Source organism: Pholis gunnellus, assembly GCF_910591455.1.
Source record: "Pholis gunnellus genome assembly, chromosome: 16".
In the NCBI taxonomy this organism is placed as follows: Eukaryota; Metazoa; Chordata; class Actinopteri; order Perciformes; family Pholidae; genus Pholis; species Pholis gunnellus.
In genome coordinates this window covers 3793187-3818294 of record NC_136543.1, presented here as the reverse complement: position 1 = coordinate 3818294, position 25108 = coordinate 3793187, and the positions used below count along the sequence as shown (strand labels likewise).

Genomic DNA, 25108 nt, shown 5'->3' with positions numbered 1-25108 from the left:
TTATTGAGACCTGATTGTGATCCGAGCGAAAGAAAAGACTAAACGTAGTGCATCGTTCAAAACACCCTGAACGCCCCACGTGACTCCTGCTGAGTAACGGACCAATGAGCGGATCGGGGTGTTGCTGACTTTTCCGGAGAAAGAAAGACTCCTTTAAACACAACCGTTAGTCGCCATTTTAAAGAGCTCGACCTGCAAACACCGGGAGGAGACCGTTGTTGCGCAGCAATTTATAACGCTTTTTGGCATTTTAACTATAGTTTTCGCTGATATAAGGAGCAATGTCTCGATTCAACAACAATCGTGGCGGCCTCGGGATGAATAATTTCCAGCAACGGAGAGGCGCATTCGGGGGTATTGGGCCCGGCGGGCCGATGCGGGGTGGGCTAATGGGAAACCCACATTTCAGGAACCATCCATTTCAGAATCAGAACCAAAATCGGAGGGGACCAAACAACAACTTCAACAGATCGCTTAATCAAGGACCACAGACTCCCCAGAAGCCACAACTGAACCAGTCGCTGCCAATTCTGCCTCCGCCAAGTCCTGGTCCGGCTCTCACCATGAAAGGCCCGATGCAGCAACAGCAGGAGAAACAGGCAATGGCAACGGCAATGGCAAAGGCGAAGGCAACGGCACCGGCACCGGCAACGGCACCAGCAACAGCAACAGCAACGGCACCAGCACCGGCAGCGGCAACAGTACCGGCACCGGCACAGCAGCAGCCGAAACCGACAACCCCTGCGCCTCAGCCGAAGATTCAGTCACCCCCTCCGAAACCCAACATTGCCTCCCCTCCACCAACCCAGCCAAACAAGGACCAGAACCAGCAGCTGAAGTCCCCGGTAGCAAATGCTAACGGGCAGAAGCCGCCTCCACAACCAAGCCCCAAGTCAGTCCCCCAACAAGGCCAGAAGACGGGCCCTCAACAAGGCCAGAAGACAGGCTCTCACCAAGGCCCTCACCAAGGCCCTCACCAAGGCTCTCACCAAGGCTCTCATCAAGGCCCTCATCAAGGCTCTCATCAAGGCCAGAAGACAGGGCAATACCAAGGAATGAGATCAAACCCTTATCAAGGACAGAGGATGGGGCCACCGCCAATGAAGCCCAGACAGGAGCAAGATAAAATTACCACAAAGAATGATACATCTGGGTCAGATGGGAGCCAGGAAAAGGTCTGTTTTATTCGTATTAATATATTCTGTCGTGAATTGCGTCGACACATTATTGTTCGCTAATCTTAGCTTATTCTATACTAGCATTACGTTCGATTTGAAACGCAATGTGTCCCGAGCGGGCGGAGTTTCCCTGCTTTCTCTGAAAAGACAGCGGTCGTTTATATGGCGGCACAAGCGGTGACAGAAATCGCGCATATCCTTTTTTATCCGCCATCTTGTCTAAAATCCACACAGACGCATAAATGCGAAATGTTTACTGGTAAAACAAAGAACATGTATGTTTTTGTTTTTAAATAATTTCTCACTTGCTTTTTGACATACCTCGTGTACGCTAGTTTGTCGAGAATTGACGTTTGAATATAAACGCCAGGCTTATTTTTACAGCACATTGAATGGGGGATGGGCGGAGGAAGATTTGAGTGACGTGACTGAGCATGCATACAAACAAAGACATAATAATATTTGACCATTGGCTTGCTTTTATTTTATTTTTTTAAAACACAGTTCTTATGTGTTTTTTGTCGTCTCAGTATATCATACATATATTGTTTGCTTTAAAAGATTTGAAGGTGTTAACGTTACATCGTGCTCATTCGGCAGGCGTTCAAAGCAACGCTCTCCATGCTGCTGAAACCAGGCGAGAAGACGTATACGCAGCGGTGTCGTCTGTTCATCGGAAACCTGCCCAACGACATCACTGAGGACGATTTCAAAAGGCTGTTTGCCAAATATGGAGAGCCCAGCGAGGTCTTCATCAACAAGACCAAAGGCTTTGGTTTCATCCGATTGGTAAGACACCACATCCTTAAATATACCTCAGTTTCTTAGTTATTGTGCAAGAATTTGAGGTCCAGTTTGACAATGCAGCTAACAATCATTTGATATTTTCTGATTAAACGGTGTAAGAAAAGTCAATGGTTTGTGTAAAAAGAAAGATAGATGCTTTATTCATGCCCAGGGCAAAATTTGGTAAAATAATTATATTGATCTCAGGGTTAAAAGAGTAATGGTTCATTTGGTTTCTCGTAGGAGTCGCGTGCTCTTGCAGAGATAGCAAAAGCTGAGTTGGACGATACACCGATGAAAAGCCGACCCCTGCGCGTCCGGTTTGCCACACACTCCGCTGCTCTGTCCGTGAAGAATCTGTCGCCGTTTGTGTCCAACGAGCTCCTGGAAGAAGCTTTCTCGCAGTTCGGAATGGTCGAGAGATCCATCGTCATCGTAGACGACCGTGGCCGCTCCACCGGCAAGGGCATTGTCGAGTTTGCGTCCAAACCAGCAGCCAGAAAGGCCCTGGATCGGTGCAACGAGGGCGTCTTCCTGCTTACTACGTAAGTAAAGTTGAAGTTTAAAAATCCCTGCGCGCATAATGAGCCGATACACCTCCATAAAGGTGCCTTAAATCCGTTGCTTATTCGCCTTTGCTCGTTTCACCCTTTCCAGGTCACCCCGGCCCGTCGTTGTCGAGCCTCTGGAGCAGTTTGATGATGAAGATGGTCTTCCAGAAAAGCTGGCACAGAAGAACCCCAGATATCAAGCGTAAGCCAATCACTCTTTGTCCCATCCATTTGCCTTCTGGAGGGATAAGTTTAGCAGTTTTATTATGCAAATGTACTGCAAGTCGTTGTGAGCAGCAGATGGTGTGAGAGGGGTGAGGGGTTAGGTTCAGGGATTGCAGCTGTTAAAAATCAATCATTGGTGTGGAGTGGCAGATGGTAATGTGTGTAAAGCAAGGCAAGGAAGAGAAAGGATGTTGCCTGCTGCATATGAGTCCCCTCACTGGCAATTAGCACCGGTACCCATGTTGCTCACTTTATTAAGTTGACTACTATAGACAAGTTGAAAACAAATTACTGGCCAGTTTCAAAAGAATGGTGTTTGAACATTTATTCCCTCAAAATGTTCCTAGTTAATTCTGAAATGGTAGTATTTCCACCACAGGGCAGAACTCCACAGGTCTATGGTATCTTAATCTAATCAATCTGTATATTACCTCCATAGAGAGCGTGAGGAACCTCCTCGTTTTGCTCGTCCTGGCACCTTCGAATACGAGTACTCCAAGCGCTGGAAGTCCCTGGATGACATGGAGAAGCAGCAGAGGCAGCAGGTGGAGAAGAACATGCGCGAGGCCCGCGAGAAGCTGGAGAGCGAGATGGAGGACGCCTTCCACGAGCACCAGGCCAACCTGCTCAGACAAGGCAAGTTTAGTCGTATTGTTGCTGGGTTTACAAAAGAAAAAAAGGCCCTGCAGCGGTTGGATTGTATTTTTCTGATATTTATCACTTGAGAAAAGATGTCACTCACCGGATATCTTAGTCTTCAAGTGCCACAATTAAATATGCTGGTTTCCTTTCAGATCTGCTGAGGAGACAGGAGGAACTGCGACGCATGGAGGAGATACACAGTCAGGAGATGCAAAAGAGAAAGGAGATGCAGATCAGGTATTTATGTTCCTTAGAATTCTGATTGTCAATTGATGTTGGTCATTCGGGCGTCCTCTCAAACACCAAAACTTTTCAATGCAATATCGGGATCACGTGATTAATGTTTTTTTGTTTGTAAAGACAAGAGGAAGAGCGCCGCCGGCGGGAAGAAGAGATGATTCGCAAGAGGGATATGGAAGAACAGATGCGCCGCCAGCGTGATGAGAACTACAGGATGGGCAACTTCATGGATGTGAGTTTAACTTAACCACAGAAAACAAGACTGATATGCAGTCTAGGAAGATATTTCATAAATATTTGTCCGGTTCAATATTTATTTTCTTGTCTTTGTCTTTTGTTATTACAGAGGGACAGAGAAATGAGAATGAATCCCGGTGGAGCTTTGGGAATGAGTGGTGGTAAGTTCTTTTAAGTAATTTCATTGAGGTTGCTTATTTAGAAACTATAGAGGCATTAAGATGAGCCCCATGTATATCAGAATAATTCAATTCAACAGCACCACAAACTTCAGCGCCCAGCATGAAAGAGTTTAACCAGAACCTCTAAAACAGTTAAGAAAACATGAATGTAGGATTTTTTTCATTTTTTTGCAGGGCTTTAATATTAGACTGCATTAGTTTTTGCTAATGAGTATTTGTATTTAATACAGAACTCTGGTTGTTTCCTCAGTGTTTCGTGATTTCATATGAAACGAGACACTGATACCTAAGTAAATGTAATATATTAGGGCCTGTTTCATTCCCGATGGCAATACCTGGGCCTTGGATGTCAGCCGATACAGAGCACTGATCCAACACCAGTGTTAAGCCAATAAACTGTGGGCCTCACTGTGTGGAAAATACTGGGTCATTCTTTTATTTGTAAGGCAGCAACAGGCTTGACTTAACCATTGCTTTCTTAATATTGTAAAACATGTAACAAACGTACACCGGTAAACATACTAACTTGTTACTGATTAATATAATAAATCATACAGTAGTCAATTGTTAGAAATAAACACCCATTACAATTAAAATGTTATATAACCTTTATACATTTTTTTTTTTTTTTTATAAAGGTCCCATATTGTAAATTGAGATTTTCATGTCTTCTTTTTTAGTCTATATAAATACTGTGAAGTATTGAAACGTTGAATTCATGTGGAATACACACGTCATGTATTCAGACAAAGACAAAAGGGGAATATGGTGGTATGAGGAATATTTTTTTTCCAAGCATTAAAAGCATGTAAACATGTTGTGCCTGAAAACGAGCATGGTGTGCCTCCTTTTTAATGTAGCAACAAATTGGTCAAAATAGGAATTATAATTCCAGTGTATTTGATGTATATAGTACACAACATAGACTTGAATTAATTATATCCCCCATGTTTTTACCAAAACCAGATCGATCAGTTGGAGTCGGTATCGGCCCGATATCTGTAGCGCAGTGGCGGGCAGTGCATTTTATACCTGGGCCTTCACTGCTGTTTTGCAGCTGAAACACCACCTAATAACCTCATGATGGCGCTACGGTTATTTGTTTCTAGGGGTGTAACATCACGTATTCATATTAAACCGTTCGGTACGAGGCTTACAAACCGAACAATACGTTTGAATAATACTAGTGCATTTGGAAAATGCAGAAGCTTAAATTGTGGTAAATATAATGTTTTCGGTGGAGACAACGGTCTGTTTGTCTCTGTTTAGTTTCCTGGTCAGCGCCTGACCCCGGAAGCAAAACAAAACACAACTGTGTTCTGCGAGGCTATGCTAAACTAGCTTAGTAAGGAAAACAACACACACAAACTCACGCTACATTCTCCCCGCAGCGTTTAGGCAGCTGTTCCCTACTAATTCAAACGGTTAAGCAATCGCCACACAATCCCCATTTCTCCAGACCATGATTCTTGCTTTGTAAAAGAAAACAGCCCAAACGGATTCAATTATCCGTACCCTAAACCCACGCAGGACGGTATGCTTCGTAATTAAAGGACAATGCATATGGTCAAAATCGATGTAATTAACACAATGACAATAGCGAATTCACAAGAACCAGTCACATTTATTTACAACAAAGATACAATCTAGGGCTGCAACTAACGATTATTTTAATAATCGATTAATCTGTCGATTTTTTTTCTTCGATGAATCGGATAAAAAAACAAAGCATTAATTTCCAACTGAACAAATCGCGTGATGCTCTGGCGCGATAGCATATCAGTGTTGAGATGTTTCTCCTGTCCTCACTGACTTCCTGCCGTTGTTGAATCAGGAAATTAATACTGTAGCCGTCTGTGTTCACCCAGAGCTCTACGATATCTCATATCGATAGAAACCGGACCAAATTATGTGTGTAAACCATATAGTGCAAACAATGAATAGACGCTGCCTTATTTACATCTAGATGGCATTATTGTGAGTGTTTATGGAGCTAATACAATGTTAGCATAGCCTAGCATCGATCGATCCGAGCTCCATTGAGAAAACAAGTACAAATGGGCATCATTACGTAGTTATTTCGGAGTCCCTTTTTGTCGGTTTATTGCCGCCAAATCATGTGTTCATACAGCTGTAGTAAACAGCCGACATGTGGCTTGCTAGACACAGTGAGCTCGATGAAATCCATGGCGCTCCATGACTATGTTATGAACCAGACATGACGACGTTTAGTTTCCCGTGATATCTGGGACTTCCACAACACTTACTAGGCAGAAATAGAGGTGATTTTTTTTTTTCCACGGTTGATGGCGGACAGTTCAGGCCGATAAGCCGCGCCCCCTCTCCGGCGCGTCCAGCGCGATTCACGCGAATGAACACAAATAGTCCCCGGCGAGACCGGCGGCGCAAATGACGTGATTCTCGCCGCGTTAATCGCGTTTGTTGTGAACACGGCATTATTGAGTGCCGTAATAATCGCGCGACATAACGAATCGATAATGAAATTCGTTGCCAACTCTTTTAATAATCGATTCGTTGTTGCAGCCCTAATACAATCTGTCTTTTCAGTATTTCCCTATTCTTCTTAAGTTTTTCATTGTGGAGCCCCGTTTCCCTGCGAATTTGTTCGTTGATCTGGAGATCCACTCGGGTCCCTCCAAACGTTTTCAAGAGCACCGTAGCTTGTACGTGTCCCGCCGTACTTTGGTGTCGTGTAGCGGCCTTGCTCAGGTTACGAAATCTAGCATGGCTCCATACACCAAGACGTTCAGTTGCAAATAATAGGCATTCCCAGCAATACAATTTGCAGCTCTTCTCCGACCCTGTCAGCCAGGAATACCGTTCATAGTTTGCGAACTGAACATGGCGCACAAATCCTTTTCCTGGCTGGGTCAGGGCTGCTAGCTGAGGGGTTGGCCGGCCATTTCTTACTATGTCCAGTTTGTCCGGAAATGTCCTTCTTGAGAAAGGCGTTCCCAATAACTCTGCCACTAAATCAGTTCCTCCTCCCCCTTCTGCAGTTTGATGTTAAAAAAACAAACTAAAAATGCCATTTCTTCCATATCTTTCTACTTGAACTCTGACTGCTACAACCTAAGTTTTGCTAGCAAGCATAAGTTTCACTTAAGTCAGGTGCTCGCCCACTGACCAATCACAGCACACACTGCACCCCACTGCAGGACTCCACCTGCAAACTGAGCTGCCCGTAATGCTGACGTACTTATAGGCCAGCTAGCAGCTCTGGCGTGTCAAAGAATGCGCCCAACATGTCAAACTAAAGATCTGATTGGTTGAAGACTGCACTTGGATTCACTTGTGAGTCTGCAGGCCTGGGGCCTCTCTTCTTACCTAGAGACACAGAGGTGAACTGATTGGATAAAAGCTCTACTTAAAACAAGCTGCACTGGAAGCAGAGCAACTGAGGAAGACAGTAGCTGTGCAATGAGAAAATAAGATAATGGGGAAAATATTTGTATAAATTCTAATACATGTAGTGTATTTAAGAAGAATTATAAAATAGATAACTTTGATTCTGTTTAGGCCAGCAGAGAAGGCTTTGCAGGCCCTGACGGCCCGCCACTGCTGTAGCGGTGCATCCCAATTCTATATCTTGTCTAACGAACAGACCACATTAGGAGTTCGTCTAACACGTTGATTTCAAGTGCAGTACCTCTATTTGACTTGTTATGATGTTTCTGTCAGATATGCCCTTCGGTGGAGCCAACCAGAAGTTCCCCATGGGTGGACTGGGCTTTGAGGGGCAGAAGGGAATGGGACCAGCCGCAGGAGGCCTGATGGGCAACGAAATGGTAATGTATCCCACTTTGTGGATCAATCAGTAGTTGACGTAGTTCATGATCGACTTTCCTGTTTGTTGGAGAGACTCCCAGCTGATCTTTTAACTTGGAGGCCAGCTGGCCAAACCGGACGGGAAAGATGAATACTTTGTGCTCCCAGCTGTCTTCGGGTGGCTTGCTGGTTGTTGAATGATACAGACATGCTGCCTGCCTGATAGTGTTTCTTTCAATGGTTAGCCATGCCCCCTCAGTTACCTTCAGCTGAGTGTTATCGTTCCGAAACCGTCAACCTGCACTAAACCATAAGAGATTGCTCTAACCGCTGTAGACAGACTTCAGTGGCTCTGCTCACTCTTATCACACCGTTGGCGTAGTGGACTGCTATTGCAAGACCTGTCTCACGTGAGCTGGACAGGCACAATTTCTTGAGGTTTTTTTTCCCCCCTTAACGATGTTCTCATCTAGTTTTACATACCCTTTTGTTTCATGCTGTGCTAGCAGTTCGATGTATCATCTGTCATGAGAAGAAGAAAGTTGTATTTTTGGGTGGCAGTGTGAAATCCTGTGTAAAGCTCCTCTTGTGCTACAAGCCAATTTCAGACCTGAAGTAGTGGTGTAGTTCATCTTCTGGACCAGCAGCCTTTACCTTCTCAACATCTTTTTTTGTAACTGAGCATTTATAATGCTTTTAGTGCAGGCTGACGGTATGAAGCATTCAATCTTGAAAACAATATTCTAAATGATATAATACAGCAGGATTAATTGACGGGGGCAGGCAAAGCTTTGTGATCACCGGTGATGAGGATGATATTGGTGAACACTGGGCTATTATCTGCCTTGGCAGAATTGTAGTACCAGTGTTATGTTGGTTGCTGGGTTACAGTTGACCGGTTAAACATGTGTTAACATTGAAGGTGAAATTAATGGAAAGCATTTCCAGAATACTTAACTTGTTAATCAAGTGTTGAAGTTCTATATACGTTTGTATTTGCATTACAACATATGCTTCAACTTACTGGACTGTTTTGTATTTGAAAAATGGTGCGCTTCACTTTTGACAAATCAAACTTTATTGATGCTAATTATAGCATGCCCTAATTATTTAGTCCTGCTTTGCATTTAAAGCGCCATTTCCTCTTAATGTCATTGTAGAAATGGTTTTTTTGTGAACTGACAATATTTTTAGGTTCAAGTTTGTTGGCAGTGTTGTTGGCGATGCATCATTTTCTCAATCCATGGACTGTGCACCAAGACACACTGCAGTCACATCTAAATGTAAAGCTCAGTAAAAAAAGGGCTGAGCAGATTGATGTAGATTATGTGATCACATTCTCTGAATACTGATATTACTAATAAACAAATATTAAAGTATACTCTGTTCTGCTGCTTTCAGCATTCTGCTAAGATACAACAAATTACCTGTTGAAGTTAAAATAGTGACAGGAAATTATTAACAATATTCTTTTATTGAAAAATGTAATACGGGTGGGAATCAGCAGAGGGCCCAGGATATTTAAGTCAAGATTTATTGCAAGTTGTTTCCTCTTTTTTTCCGAATTCAGATTATGCAGTTTGTCAAGTTTTACTCGGTTCATCTCAATCACTTTTCTAGCAGCAAAATGTGTCGGTCATGCAGAAAGACTGACCAACTTCCTGCCGATCTTAACCCGTGGCCGCACCAGAAAAAGCAATTGTTACTAAAATTTACGTTACATTTGTATATAGATACTATATTTCTACTCAAAATAGTCCTATAGCCCAATCCTACGCTGTAATGATTTTTTTTTTCGCACACTTACAAATTGATCATTGAAAGGGAACAGATTTAATAAAAGATGTATACAGGTATTTTTCCAGTTAAGTGAAAGTGTCCGAAGGAATCGGCACTAAAATGTAGCTGAGTGCAACGTCGCAGTCTTTCACGATGTGTTAATCATGTAAGTTGACACCGCGGGGACTATAAATAGACGATATATTGTGCGGCCCTAATGTAGATCCAGTTCAGGATATATTCATAAAAGTACATTATTTTGTATGTCCTTACCATATTGTACCACCACTGTAGTTTCGTACATCAAAGCCGCCTCCTCTGATGGAGATTATGTTCTTTGAGACTTTCTCTCTCTCACACTGTCCTAGTTTCACAGAGCTGGATTGGCATAAAATGTACTTTGTGGTGAACAAATTGCTTTCTTGTTGGAGAAATGGTTATGCTGAATGTTGTGCAATGTTTACTTTATACTGTGCTCCTATATTCTACACATGTATTCCTGGACCAGTCCCTATACTTCAAATCCATGTCCCATTTGGGACCATTAGTTGAGTTTTAGCAATGCAGTGCCATAATACATGCTGTGATAGCTGGACAGTCGAGCAACACACCATCATTTCTGCCCAAGAAACTTTTGAACTCACTTAATTCAGTCAGAATTTGTTACGATGGCACAGCATTTATATATCTCTTTTTTTTTTTTTTTCTAAGCAAACAAGACTTCTGCCTTCACAAAGAATATACAATTTTTCTTTAGCATTTATTAATGTAATTTATATTCTAAATGCCTCCTTCGAGAGGTTTGTCTGTTGCTATAGGCAATGATCTTGAGGAGGTAAATATGGGCAGCATTTACTAGAGCTAAGAAAAAGTGAGGCTGATCTTGGCATGCACTGGAGAGACCATACTAGGTAGGCACTGACTAACGAAAGCATTACCCTCTCTTCCTTTTCCGTATGTAACCTGTGGCACCTGTGGACCTTCATATTGGAACGAACGGTTTCTCCGGATGTGTCTCCTGCTGGTTGTGTTGTAAATCTCACAATATAAAACGAATCACCTCTCTTGCCATACCTTTTTAATACACTTCCACATGGACATGAACTGTGTGCTTGCGCACTGAACCGATACCGTACCCCCCTCCCTCCCTTCCTATCTGCCTGCCTGGCAAATTGACCCCCCACAGCGCAACGAGCGCTTCGCCCAGGGCGGTCCTAGGGGAATGGTTCCTGGTAACCCCGGGTTCGGCAGGGTCCGCGAGGAGTTTGATGGTCCTGCTAAGAAACCCCGCTTTTAAAAATGCTGCCCTTTAATGCTCCCAGCAGCACCATTTTGTATAAATTCTCCGCAACAAACATGTTGAGACGCATTTCTTGTATTTAAGTTTAAATTGTTGCTACATTTTAGCCTGACAATTTACTCATTTTATGACAAAGTTGATATTTTTCCCCTTTTTTTATTTTGTATTGTCAGTAGTTTGGAAAGATAGGACACCCTCGTGTGATCTTTAGTTCTTTCTGATCCATGTATAATTTTCTTTTCTAGATGTATTATGCTCTGTGAGTCGCCGTGAACTGATGACTGTAACAATTCTCTCTACCCTCTATGGCTGTGTTTTGTGCCATACACTTGGAGTAAGCATGTATTATAATAAAGAGACATTGGTTGTATCAGGGCAAACGTTAGCATTCATTCCACAGTTGAGACATACAGTAAAAGCAACCAAATGCCAACATTTGGCTATTTGTAAGTGATGTGGATACATCTGCCACATTAGGTCTTAAAGGGTCTATGTGTTGTCTCTGCTGCAGTCCTGACTTTCGTTCTGCGATGTGTATTACGCAATCTAAAAAAACGCGTTTGCTCGCTGCAAATGCCCTGCATTTTCAGATGACCGACAGACACAGTCAGTCAGCATTCTCTATAAAATGTCTTTATTATACTTCTGACAAGGAAGTAATTAAGCGGCGACATGGCTTGTGCGTAACTGCACTGATAAGACATTTAGCATCTGCTCAGAAGTCGGCGCTCAGAAATGTGGAACCATCCTGGTGACGCCATTAATTCTCAACGTTGCTATTTCTTTCCACAAACACTGCTCAGTGGAAATGGAGGTTCCCCGAAACATGATAAAGCAATAATTCATACTGAAATGGCTGGACTAAGTTGTTAACCAACTTTCATTAATTGGCATTCAGTAACTCTGCTTTTACAGTCATGCTTCAGGAAAGCAGAAATACAATGCATAGATCCTTTTTGTGTGTGTGTGTGTGTGTGTGTGTGTGTGTGTGTGTGTGTGTGTGTGTGTGTGTGTGTGTGTGTGGCCAAGTGGGCACATTCTTCTCATATGACATACTCGGTATGTCAGTGACACACGGTCCACATTATTGTGTCTTGTGTGTGCGTTTGGAGAGTATTGACTACGTTTACATGCAGTCCACTATATATTAGCAAAATTGCCAATTCTTGTTGCGGTTTCTTTGTAGCAAATGGGTTGTTGCTTTTATCAATAGATGATATATTATCACAATTTCAAAACACAGTCCAGCTCTTAAGTCATATATTAGGCTTTTGATGATCCTGTTTGTGTTCATATTTCCCAATGATGTCTCTGGACATTATTAAGCTTTAAGTCTAAGTTCTGCTCTTGGCAGTGGGACGGACCCTTGTACTTCAGTGTGTACAGGCCTGGCCATGTAATAGAAAGGGCACTGACAGTTGTAGTTGAGCAAATAAGAAGCCCATGTTATGTATATGCAGTATAAACAGCTAGCTAGTTGGATGGTACCGAGCTACTGTGTTACGACTTAGGCCGGGTCTACACATGAACTGATATTTTCAAAAGCTCATTCCCCCCTCGATTAAAAAAGAAAATGTTAAAACAACCTTTCATTAACGAAATACCTCCATCCACGCTTGACTGCTAAAACTACTTGCCAGAAGCATATGAGACCCAACTCTAGAGTGGAAAAGCAGGCTGTACGAACATGCTTGTTATTGAGCCCCGTGATGCTACTCATTCACAAGCCCATTTCGCCAGACCATAATTCATGCTTTATAAAAGAAAAACAAAGCCCAAACAGAGAATCACTGTATGACATCAATAGGCCAATGTCATTAATCTAGCGTCTCAGAAAGCAATGGCAGTGCAGCAGATCTCTGGCCTCCTCCAAAGATCAGAGAGATTGTGACCTTCTTCCACAGAAGCACAACAGCAGCCCATGTGTTAAAGACAAAACAGGAGTTACTGCAGCTTCCTGTACACAAATGAATCCATCATTGTTCAAAGTAAAAATATACTTTATGATGGCATTTCTGCTTTTTTGCTGCACAGAACCGTGGCACAACTATCGTATTGAACCAAGAATTTTGTGAACCATTATACCCCTATTTGCCAGTAATCAAACAATAGTAGCTGACATATTTGATACCAATTTATTTTAGCATCTTTCTCGTGCGCAAGGTGATATGGCAAAACCAAAACGTGACTTGCGTGGACAGGCGGCGAGGTTGAGTTGCTGCTTAGCGTCGCCTTACAATGCTGGTAGTCCGCCATCTTTATTGTTTTTGCCGCATGTTCACAGATTGACGTTGTTTCCCCATGCCTTAGACAGATGATCCTTTCCAAACCTGCATGTAAACGTAGTCATGTTCAGTTATGGACTTAATTTTTGGTACAACGGATGTAAACAGCGTGTATCTTATATGAACACAAAAGGAAGTCTTTATTCAATTAATTCATTAAAACTTTTATTAGAATTGAATGACCATACTTTAGTTGCAATATTTGTTGGCAAGAGTAAACCTGCCTTTGCGTGACTGGCAAAGGGCTCAGTTGGACTTGCAAACATGCATTGGGGTCAGTTTTTTAGTCATACCCACCAGAAACTATAGCGTACCTATATCAAATGTGTTCAATCTATAGATGAAAATTACAACCCTTACATATTTTACCAAAAAAAAAAAGTCAGTATGACCAACTATTTTCAGTTCTTGTTTAAATCAAAACTATTTATGTGTTATCGAGCATGATATTGGTGTATCATGAGCCAGCAAACAAAGTAAAAAGATGTAAATCCCTCACTTGCACAAGTTGTACTGTGACGAAGTGTTCATTGTGCTGGACCTGTAAGAAGACAAGAAATCCAGGGTTTGTCCTGAGAGGTAAACTGCATCGATGTGGCTCGTACTGCAGTGGGATATGTGGTCCGTCTGCTTCACCCTTTTTTTTTTTTTATTTATTTTTTACTGACAAGACATCCAGACATTTCACATCCTCCAGATTGTGAATTCCATTTTACGTCATTTCACAAAAGGAAGACTGATCAGTTTAATGGTTTGATAATCTTATTCGTTTTTACACTGAATTCTAATTGTGTTGCACTGATGCATTCTAATGTGGCTGGATGCATAAACCAACATGGCTGGAAGAAGTTCTCTTTCTAGTTAATTGACGGCAATGGACGAGCTTTACTGTGTTCCTCGGGTACAGTGCTTTCATGTTATTATCTTGCTCAGATCTAGCTTCAGTTTGGTGTTCTCACACTGCTTCATATCATTGAGTGGGTTGCATTCCACAGGAGCCCATTGACCATCATCTTTTTCTGCATTTCAGGAAACATCATGTCATGTGTTAAATGTAGTTGCATGAATGTCATCTGTGGTGATATTACAAGAAACAAGTGGCCTAAAACTATAAAAAATATACAGAACAATTACCTACTTGTTATACCTGTCATGGCTACCTTTTGCCCAGGATACAGAGCCTTTTAGTCCTTTTGACATTTGAATCACAGATTTTAACTGAATTCTGTAAACTGAGGCCTATTTAAAAAAAAAAAGGCAAATTATTAGCATGTTACATAACTATCATATCAAAGAAAAAAAGTCTAGACCCTGCAATTGGAATTCACTTTCTTTCTTTTTTTTAACTCTGCTGCCCACTCTGGCTGCTCCCATGAATCGAATGAATGAATAAGAGTATCTGCTCTGAGGTTTTCTAACTTCACTTTGGCATCAAATGGACACTGGTTTGCCTCTGCAAGCATTTCTCAGAGTTGTGTGGTAGGAGAAGATGGGATGGGCTGTAAAAGTGAGTGTAAGTATTCTTGTATTAATTACAACTTTGCAGATTTAGCACATTTCACTTAACTGTTAATAACAATAGTTTCACTTATCTGTGCTTTTTTTTCTTCTTTTTTTTTTTATGGAAATGGAGAATATAAAGATGAAGCCAGAGAAATGGGAGTAGATCGGACATTCCCATTCAAATCAAAGTAGCAGGATGGTCAGAGTGGCGGCTACTTTTATGTGTATCATTGAAGGGATTAACTGAGGTTATGTTTTGCAGTGGGGTAGTAACTTTAAGAAGTGTAGACATTTAAAAATGATTTCTCCACGAGCTCCTGCACAGCGTATGAGACAGCACATTGCTATCGTCAGATGAGCGACGGCTTTGTTCGGCTCGTTTTCTGTAACTGGTGTAGCATTAGAGCATGGTGGAATTAGCTAGCTATCTAGCTGGCCAATAGCTAGCGTGCTAATTCCGCCACACTTTCATGCTACTCTGGGCTGGTGGCCAGCAGCAGCGCAGGGTGTTAACGGTCCCTCCGCCTTACTCCTCTCCGATCTGGATGACGACGAGCTGCCTAGCCAGCCTACCGTCTCTGAAGCTGTTTGCTGCGAAGAGACACTACGGCCCGACTGACGTGTGTTGTCACCATAACTAACAACAATCACCATTTTTCTTTCGTTCTCGTCAAATGACCATGAAGCAGTTCAATGTCCGTTCTACTCCTATTTTATTTCTATGGATGGAGCGCTTATTCATTTGTTTCCTGGCACTAGCTTGATGGAAATTCTGTGGGCTGTTGAAGGTGTATTTACATGTAGTTCCTTACAGCAGCACAGCTTTTGCTACTTCTTTTAGAATGCTTACATTTTTGAGATGAGCGAGAACATTAAGTGGAGCCACTTGTATAGTGCTCAGACAAGTGTCCATTGGCTGTCTTTGGAGAACATGTGGACCTATAACTAAATGATCACAATGCATCCCATGGTCTTTTCATTTGTCTAATAGCTTCCAAAACATTGACTTATGCAAGACATCAAAAAATGTTATGACTTGTAGCATTCTTCTTGTGCACAATATGATAATGTACCTGCACAATAACAAAGAAATATAACAGTATGAATTAAGCTTTGCTTTTTTTTTATTCTCATGACTAAAAAAAGTGTACAAATGCATATCATATCCCTCCTCATTGCTCCTGCCCCACCCTGTTCTCCCAAAAACAATTCAATAATGAGACATTTTAGAAATACAATATATAGAAAAGTAAGTACATTAAATAACAAACGCATTGATCTTCAGTAAAGACTTTTAAGAACATGAAATCGCCTGACCGTATTTGTGATTCAGTTGTTTCCACCATACTCGGTTCCACTTAAACGGCAACATACCTTTCCCACTTTAGCTTTCCTTTTACTAATCCTGTATGACATTCTTAAATGCATAGCAACCTTTCCCATTCCAGTTACTCAATGCTAAAAAGCAGTTGTTCAGGGGGCTTTACACTTCCTGAGAATATCTTGCTGCTCTATCATTACTAGTTCCCTCATCCCACCTACAAGTCAGAGTCCTTTAAGCCAAGTCTATGTGACCTGTTCAGGTCCAATAGTAACAATGCAGAATGTTTCACTGTATCAATCTTAACCACAAATCCCATGTCATTGTACGAGAATTGCTACAAATTTGAGCCTTTTCTTGTCATCGAATGAAATGCCCAAATCCCTTTCCCAAGTACTTTCCAGGGCTGCCACACTTCTATTTCTCCCATAGGACAATAATAATTTCTAATATTTGGCTACCTTGTGTCCTTTGCATTTTTGCTTTGTTATATAAAGTATCTTAAGTAAATCCATCTCCTTCATGTGGCATCTGAGAACCCTGAAAAACACATCTGCAGTGGCTGCGAAAAGAGGACTCCAGATACTTGGTAACAGAAATGGATGTCATGTAGTGTTCATCTGTAATGATACGTGTGTTTGTGTTATGTACATTTTTTCTTTAACAGGTTGGCTGTATAGCGTGGACTCAGGGATGATGCTGATCTAGCTTTGTGGCTTTTTGGAGAGACAAGAACATGACTAAATTGCAACTCAATGGATTTTAAAAAGTGTTTCCTAATAGATAAGTGTAGCCTACTTATTGTTAAAAGGGGAGATCCCTAAAATTCCCTGAGAAATATCACCTCAGTTTATGGACCTGAAATTTGGTCCACTTACTTTTGCTTACTTAGGTATTTACTTTTCTGAAAGTGGTTGGCTTCAGCGAATGCCTAAAACCTTTAAGTATACTGCAGTCATCAATTTCACAATGTATCTGAGCTCTTTGAAGGCATGCTGTAGTTGCATCATTGCACTTCTGTTGTGGGAATGGAAGAACCCTTTGGTTCTACAACACCAGATACATGTTGGTTGGTTAAATCAGATTTTCTGAAGAAAACTATTCATAAATACGTTTGGACTAGGGATCCCACCATACTAAAAATGTTATGATCGATACCAATGCTGGTGAAATTCTACGATACTGAATTTGACCCCACGGTAATGCGTAAACGCATACTCCAACATCCACTCCTTTATTGCGGTTTGCCTAGTGTGTTTTTGCAAATTTATTCAAAATCCTGCTTGATCCGCCTCAAGTTTCTCTTCAAAACCAAAATTTGACAAGATCACATTTGAGCACGTAACGTTATAATGAACCTTTTGCCCAATATCCATTTTACTAAATTGAGCTTGAGCGCATCGACGTAACTCGGTGCAACCTCTGTACGTTAGATGTTAGCGCCGTTATTTAGCCAAGCGGGGCTGTGCCGACTGCTAACGGCTAACGTTAGCTCGCTCTTCTGTCGATTTCATCACGGATTTGTTTACAATGTAGCATTTTCAGGGACATTTTCTATCGTCCCTTGGACGCCATTAATCTTGAGCCCTGATCTAGCTACCTCCGCTACTGTAGAAAAACAAGTAGTCAAGTTTTCAGAATTGTGGCATCGACTGTACCAAATTCTCGGTTCTTGTGACATCCCTGTTCTGGAACCAGTTTACAACCATTGTTTGTGGAACAATGCTGGAGTTTCTTTTCTTTTTTTTAATATTAGTCCATCCTTGTAGTGACTTTTCTCACTTTATGAAGATTTACAAGAAGAATTAAACGCAACAAAGCCCCTTTTGGATTCATATTCAGTGCTCTTTTGTAGATGTTTAACTGCATTACCTCTGGAAGGGATTTTGTCACATAGCGAATGACAAAATACTAGTAGTAAGATTTGATATTAAGTGCTAAAAAGAAATTGAAAGCTGAATACGCAGCTTACAAAATCTTAAATCAGCTATGTCCTTTTGTGTATAGTGTATTACACAAGTATTGAGGGCTTTGCTAGTCAGACGGATGTTCTCCACACGGCGTCTGAACATCTTGCTTATTGACGTGACCGAAGTGTAACTTTTAAAACTTGTAATGTTATGTCTGTGTGTTGTGTACAATTTGTTTTTCTTTAACAGGTTTGGCCATCTTTAAAGGTGTTGGACTATGAGAAGGAACGTTCCAAACCAAGAAATTCAAAGTCTGTAGCTTCTTCGCTTATATTAATGAAACACACTTGCTCTTATGGACCAGATAGCATCTTTTTTTGACATTTATTTCTGATCACAAAGGTTCTGGCTCCGTAGCTTGTGAAGTTGGTCATTTGTCTTGCACGAGACTGTTAAGTTAAAAATGGAAACTAAACCTTTAACATTTTTTGAGACATGTTTTTAGTTTAGATTTGTCTAAAGAAAGCTGCAAGCACATTTAACTACACATTTGCTACATTAGTTTGGAACGGTGGTTGTCCCCCATGGCCAACACATTTTGACATTTTACTCTTATCTTTGACATTTTTAAACGGATGTCTTTTGTCAGGATTTGTATCAACGGCTAAACTATTTAGCAACAATATTAAAAAGGTTCAAATAGGTATTGCAAACGCATTTTGACTGATTAAAGTAAAAATGGTAACCAAAGCTGTGACGCAGACATTGTTAAAGACAAGTTCCCAGTCAAGATTTGTTTTACGGTAGAGCAAAGCACACTTCAAAACATTGTCAAAGACCAGTCAAGAGTCATAATGGTTCTAAAGGTGGCAACAAGCACACTGAACAGTCACTATTTCAGAAGTTCAGAACAGGGACCTATTGCAGCGCATTTGGTGACATTGTGAGTAAACGTTGTTTAAACGTATTTTTCAGTTCTATGTCGAGGTTTATTGAAAGGCAGAGTCTTGACAGACTACACAGGAACTATATTAGATGTTCAGGACAGTGATGCACCTTTTAACCAACACACTGTGAAGGCATCACTAGATTACAGCAACGCTTTGACAATGATATTTTTCTTAAGAGAACTTCGTCAACAGAAGTAAAGTAACTCTAATATAGAGGTTCGGATCAGGGGTGTCCCCTATTGCAACTCATTTTGACCATGTGTCATGGTATAATAATTGATACCAAAGCCTTGATGCCATCATACCTAAAGAGAAGTTCCTAGTCAAGATTTGTTAAAAGGCCTCACCACTTATAATTCTTTGTGGAACATTCCTGACCCCTGAAAGCTGTTGGTAAAAACCGCACTAGTAGACCTGACCGACCTCCTGTTCACCAACCTACCTGAGGCAGGAAGTCCCATTCGCCCTAACCGGCAGAGGAGAGGATGGCGTGTTGTGCCCGTGTGGTTATGTGTGTGTGCGTGTTTCATGTCCTTTGGGTAAATGAGAGGGTGCGTTAGCTGCCTCAGTCCACAATAGAGCCTCTTCTCTGCAGTTGGGTTACATTGGCGATGAGTAGTTCTGCAGAAGTCAGTGGACAGTAAAGCCCGGACTTGTTTGCACTGCAGCCAGAGAGGTATGCTTACACAGACGAGCAAGGTAAGTGTCCCATCCATGTTTTATTATACAAGATGCACAGTTCTTCTCCCATGACTTAACTCTTCTCTCTGTCCTCTCTTGCACCGCGTCACTGCTCTACAGTGACGCTCTACAGGGCTTCTGGCATCACACTGGCAAAGAATGGCATCACAGTGCAGATTCCCGTTCTTCAAACCTGTGTGTGTGTGTGTGGAATGTGACTAAGCGTTATAGCCCGTGCAGTGTGTGTGTGTGGTTGTAGTACTTTGGCTTCTCTGTATGCATGCACGAAAGGTACCTGTGTATGGACGGCTGAGTCACTAGTTCAACACTGAGTGTTGTGGGATGCAGTGCTGCTGTCATTTTATGAACACTAGAGGCATTCATGCAAGATGGAAAACTGAATTTAGGCATTTTAAAGCTCAAATCTTGTAAAGCTGTGCAAAATACTTTGGTTCTCTTCCCTCAGTTTGTGTTGATGTCTTTAGGGATTTTTGCTGAAATCTTTTTTTAGACATAATTAATATAACGGTTATTAGCTTTGGTATTGGGCAAGCTGTGTGCAACGAGGAACAGAAAAGTGTATCAAACTCAAAAAGATGGCATTTTCCACTGTAATGCTGTAAGAAAGCCTTTTCCCGTAGTTTTCTTTGTGCTGGACCTCTTTTAATATCGAACAATCATGTAGTGCTGTCTGATTATTTTATTTTATTTAATTATTTATTTTATTTTTTTAAACGGTGCAAAAATCTATTTCTGGTTTTATTAGATTTGTTATAATTCTAACCACTTTTGCGTAAACAGTAGCACACGTGTGCATGCTAATCTTTGTTGCTCAATAATTAAATTTTAAAGGACAGTAGTCCTCATGTGGATTGTTGAACCATAGTCAATTACTAAAGATCTTCAAAGTTGTAGAAGTTGGCGCCCGTGCATTGACCTTGGTGACTGCTCCATCTATGGTCACCTTCTCCTGACTGTGAAACTATAAACATGAATATGTTGTGGTACTGGGTTGGGAAGTCTTTGCAGCTTTCACGTGAAACGGGTCACATACTGCTCGGGTTGCTCTGGGTGGGATTGTAGAAAACGTAAATCCCTGTGTCAGACATCCTGTTGTTGTAATCCACTGCTCAAAGCAGTCTGCAGTGTGATCCTTACATCACAGCCTTTACGATGAACACCTTTCAAACAACTTTGAATTCCTACATCACCTGAAGTGGCTTCACCAGCGCATTATTTACAAGTCTAATCTGAAAATGTAAAGTTGGTCATTTTAGTAAGAATTCTTGGAATCCAAACTTAGTCACGGTCTCAACACACAGACGTGATATCTTTTTTAGATTTAATGCGTCTTACACTTCCAAAGGACATCTCCTTTTGATGTCCATCGCAATTTAACGTCCATAAATGTGTTTAGAAGTCGCAGTAAAAGGTGTTCCTTAAAACTCACCAACTTGCTTGAGAATTATCACATTTTAAAGTTTTCTTCAGTATCACTGAAGCTGCTAATGGCTGAATCAGCAACTATCCAAAATGTAAGCAAGGGCTCAAGTTGCCGCCTGCATCGTAACTTACCGAATCTAAACATTATACGTCCTGTTAACATCCGCCAAAGCCTCATGGGAACTGTGGTTCCTTCGCTTTGCTTGATGATGATCTGACCCCTTAGAAGCAGTGAGACACAGAAGAATAATCGGAGTGAAAATCAATAAACTATCAATATATTTATTGACACTGTAAAGGCCTTTACACACCAGTTTTTTTTTATTTTGTCAGGAGTACTTTCATGTAGACTGTGAATATTACGTGGTGAAAAAGCCCAGAGGCTTTTTAAACCTTGCCGAAGACAGCCCGGTGTGTTAAGCCTTAACGGGGCAACAGCCTTCTAGAATACGGTGACGTTTCCCTTTTGGGTAGAGCACCACAGTCAAAATATAAAAACGACAAACTTTGAAAACTCTTGATCTAAATGCTGGTTGTTGAAATTTTGGCTGAAGTGGTTAGCTGGAAACGGCAGAACTACATCGACCTTTTTAGGCGCTGGTTGTTTCACATCCTCTGGAAAGGAAGGAGGAAAAGGGAGAGACGTGTAGTTGTTCTGTGAGAAAAACATTTTGCATTAACTGCTTTCCTCTCCTCTCAGTACCTCTCGCTGCTCCATATTTACTCTTTCTTCCTGTTTGAACCTGAACGATCTGTCCTACCAGTGACCAGCCCGTCATTGTGAAAACACATCACCACTGTGGCATTGTCCTCTATTCCACCTCGTACGTAGCTGTAAGGGACCGTGGTGGTTCTCCTCCATCAAGAGGGAACCACGCCGTGTTCAGCCGATGCCATGAGTCCAGCCCTGGAGGCATATCGAGATGTATCGTCTGCACTGTGATCCATTTTCTAACCACGTCCTCAGTCCTGATTGGCCACGGTGACATTCTCTTATGTCCCGCCTCTGAGTGTGATGCCAGAACAACCCTTTTGGCCTCTCGATGGCCTCGTCTAAAAAGGGCACTGCCCAAAGTCTGCACAACTGACACAGAAAATGACAAGGTCTACTTCTCTACGAGCTTCATGGTCCCGCTCTGTTTGGGCTGTTTTTTTTGCAGCAACACCCCTGATGTGTCAGTGCGAAGTCCAGCTTCACATGGCTTTGTAACAGTTACCTTCCCCGAGGTTTGCAAATGATCCGAACGTTGTCATGAGTTTGTCCCGTCTCAATCTACTTCAGGGTGCCGAGACGCCTCCTCTAAAAACCTGCATTTTCAACACGATCACATAACACATTTGTACTTCTCACATCTACATTGTAATGCATGTTGGCATTATAACATCATGACCTGTATCACTGCCCTCGCACATATACACACACACACAAAACACACGCATAGTCATTGTTTATTTTTTAGAGGTGGCAACCTCAAAATAGTAATGGTAAATATAACCAACCAAAAGAAAGTGACGGTAGAAACCTGCTGACCAGTTCACTGCCAGACTCTCATTGTTTGTTTCTCGCCACAGGATCCTCGACTCGTCGGAGGAGGCTGAGCATCCCCGCCGCTAAACCGGGTAAGAACCACAGCGGTTAGCAGAATGTACCGCGTGGCCTTATTTTTTAGCTTTGCACTCCTGTATCCTTGTCGGGCCACGATGGGCCGTTTGAAATACAAGAATCAATCAATGCAGCACAACCAAAGATATATATGTATAGTCCATGCATTTTTCCTCGTAGCCCACATTACCCACAATGCAATTCCACCGTAAACAGTTGAGAAGTTAAATAACAGCTGGTGTTTTCTTTGTTTCCTCCTGTTTTGCAGGTAAAATGAAGACCGTCTGATAAAAATGCCAGAGCTGCAGGAGACCCGTCGACTGCACTGCGGCGATGCCGGGGACGACCTCCATGTGAGTTCCCTCCGCAGTTCATTATTCAGACCTGGATGTGAAATATATATGGAGATAATAAAATGGAAAACAATGCTTTGAACGGCATAAAAATGTGATGCATGTTGTATTTAGCGCCACACTGGTTGTTGGACTGTTTAGTGATCTCCACTAACAATGCTTTTTTCCTGCTTCTCCGTGTCAGAGCTGCACGTTGTGGAGAAGACGCTGTCCCAGGAGGCGTCCAGCAGGAGGACAAGCAGCTCGCAGTCCAGAGGAGGGACGCACTGTTTTTTTTCGAATAATAAATTATATATAAAATTGACCTTTTGTTGTTTGTATTTCTTACAATGTGGATGATCACCTAATTATTTGGGTTAAGAGTATTTTTTTTTTCGGTTATTGCATTGAGAAGCTTCTAGTAGAACTACACTTCAACATTTTACATAATCAAATTTAAGTTCCAGCATGTGGCGAGTTCATCAAGAAAACATGAAGACCATTTTACTGGCTCAGGACATACTGCTGCTTTTCATACTCTTGAGAAATGCTCCAGCTGAGCACTGAGCAGTCCATTAAAAAAAAAACACCTCAGCCAGCTGACTGGCTTCAGTGCTCCGCTCTGAAACCAGTCCAGCTACAATTAAGGGAAAAGGTGCAATGTGTCTGCTGCTGGCTCACACGGGTAGGTTTTGGCTGTCAACCCTGGAGGAGGTCCAGCCCCGGACGCAGGAAGGCGATACGGAGGAGCCCGACTGAAGGAGGCCGAATGTGGGGCCAGTTTGGTGTCGTCTGACCTGAGCGGCACTCTGTGCTACAACACTCTGTAAACAGTTTGTCGGCAACACACTAAATCTGTAAACTTGTTACGAAATGGTGTTTTTATTAATACCGGGGACTTAACGCAGTGATTCTCAAAGTGCCACGCCCTCATGCGGTACGTAAAATAATGTGCTAGGAATTGTATAATTGTTCTGTCATTAAGAAGTGCACAGCTACAAATGGTGACGAATTGCACCAGTAAAACCAGCCCAGTGTCGGTTACTCTCACCCACGTTAGCTTCCGGCCAATAGAAACTGATATTGTCACACAGCAATAAGGTTAATTATTAAAAAGTTTAAGCTCTTACTGAACGTTGGCTTTATAAATATCTGGATGTATTAGGACTGTGCCAGTCTTGCTGCTCTTCATTTTCTGAAAGCTTTTGATGTCAATTCCTTGAAATATAATCTATAAATGCCTTAAGTCCCAATGCAATTTGAATAAAATCTCGTTCTTGGACAAAATAAAGGCTCATCTCATCTTATGATTCCAAGTTTATCACGATCACACGGTCTAAAGTAGTTTGGTTTAAAGATTTTAGAATACAAACACTTCCAATGGTGCCTTAGAGTCAAAATGGTAGTAAACGTGCTTATTTCGCATTACAGTAACAAGGTTTTCTCTCCTGTAAGGGGACCATAACGTTTGATAACCGTGTGACTTAAAGTGTTGTACCGAAAAAACAAACTGAGGTTTTGGGTTAAAATGATAACACTGATATTCTGCACAATTCCAGTATTTGTGTGCAGTAAATAATATAGTCGATTTTATTTGAAAGTCATTGTATCACATCTGCATTTCCTGCTCAGCCCAACGCTCGCGGTGCTCTGCCTGTTCACCACCTGCTCCCTCCGGCTGTAAGCTGACCTGGGGGAGAGGGAGAGAGGGAGAGGAGGCAAAGTAGGTGGTGTCCACCTGACCAGCTCCAGCCATGCATCATTAATGGAGATGCATCATTGATGGCGTCAGCTGCCCACAGGTGGAGCGGTATAATCCCCTAACCATCCGACCCCCTGCATGTACAGACTCACACTTTGTCCCCTTTGCTCGCTATCTCTAGTGATCGTCTCGTCGTTTGTCGGGGGCCGTCCATGTGTGGCAGGATAAACCAGTTTCTAGTTTAACTGTCGGAGGACATTTTCAGATAACTTCTCCACCCCCCCACCACCCACAGGTGTGTCACAGAGACCAATGAGTGGCACCGCTGGGGCTGCGCCCCCGACGGCCGTGCTCGGCCTGGGTTTGGACATCAGTGGAAGGTTTTATGGGAGGGCCGTCCACAAGGGCAGAGCTTTGGTTCAGACCTACCCGCTCCCCAGCTCTGTGCACCCTCCACCCGCAGCAGGAG

The 25108-nt window shown here is 42.1% G+C and overlaps 1 protein-coding gene across 1 annotated transcript; it reads left to right on the top strand.

Annotated features, from left to right (window-relative positions):
- Positions 1-175: 175 nt before the first annotated feature.
- sfpq (splicing factor proline/glutamine-rich) lies at positions 176-23264 on the top strand. The gene is given in 14 exon segments (XM_079175819.1): positions 176-599; positions 601-708; positions 711-1175; positions 1779-1967; positions 2208-2509; positions 2622-2717; positions 3180-3376; positions 3535-3619; positions 3743-3854; positions 3969-4020; positions 7744-7850; positions 10796-22622; positions 22874-22958; positions 23143-23264. Coding segments are annotated over 12 exon segments (2142 nt in total). The 5' UTR covers positions 176-281; the 3' UTR covers positions 10907-22622; positions 22874-22958; positions 23143-23264.
- Positions 23265-25108: the final 1844 nt, after the last annotated feature.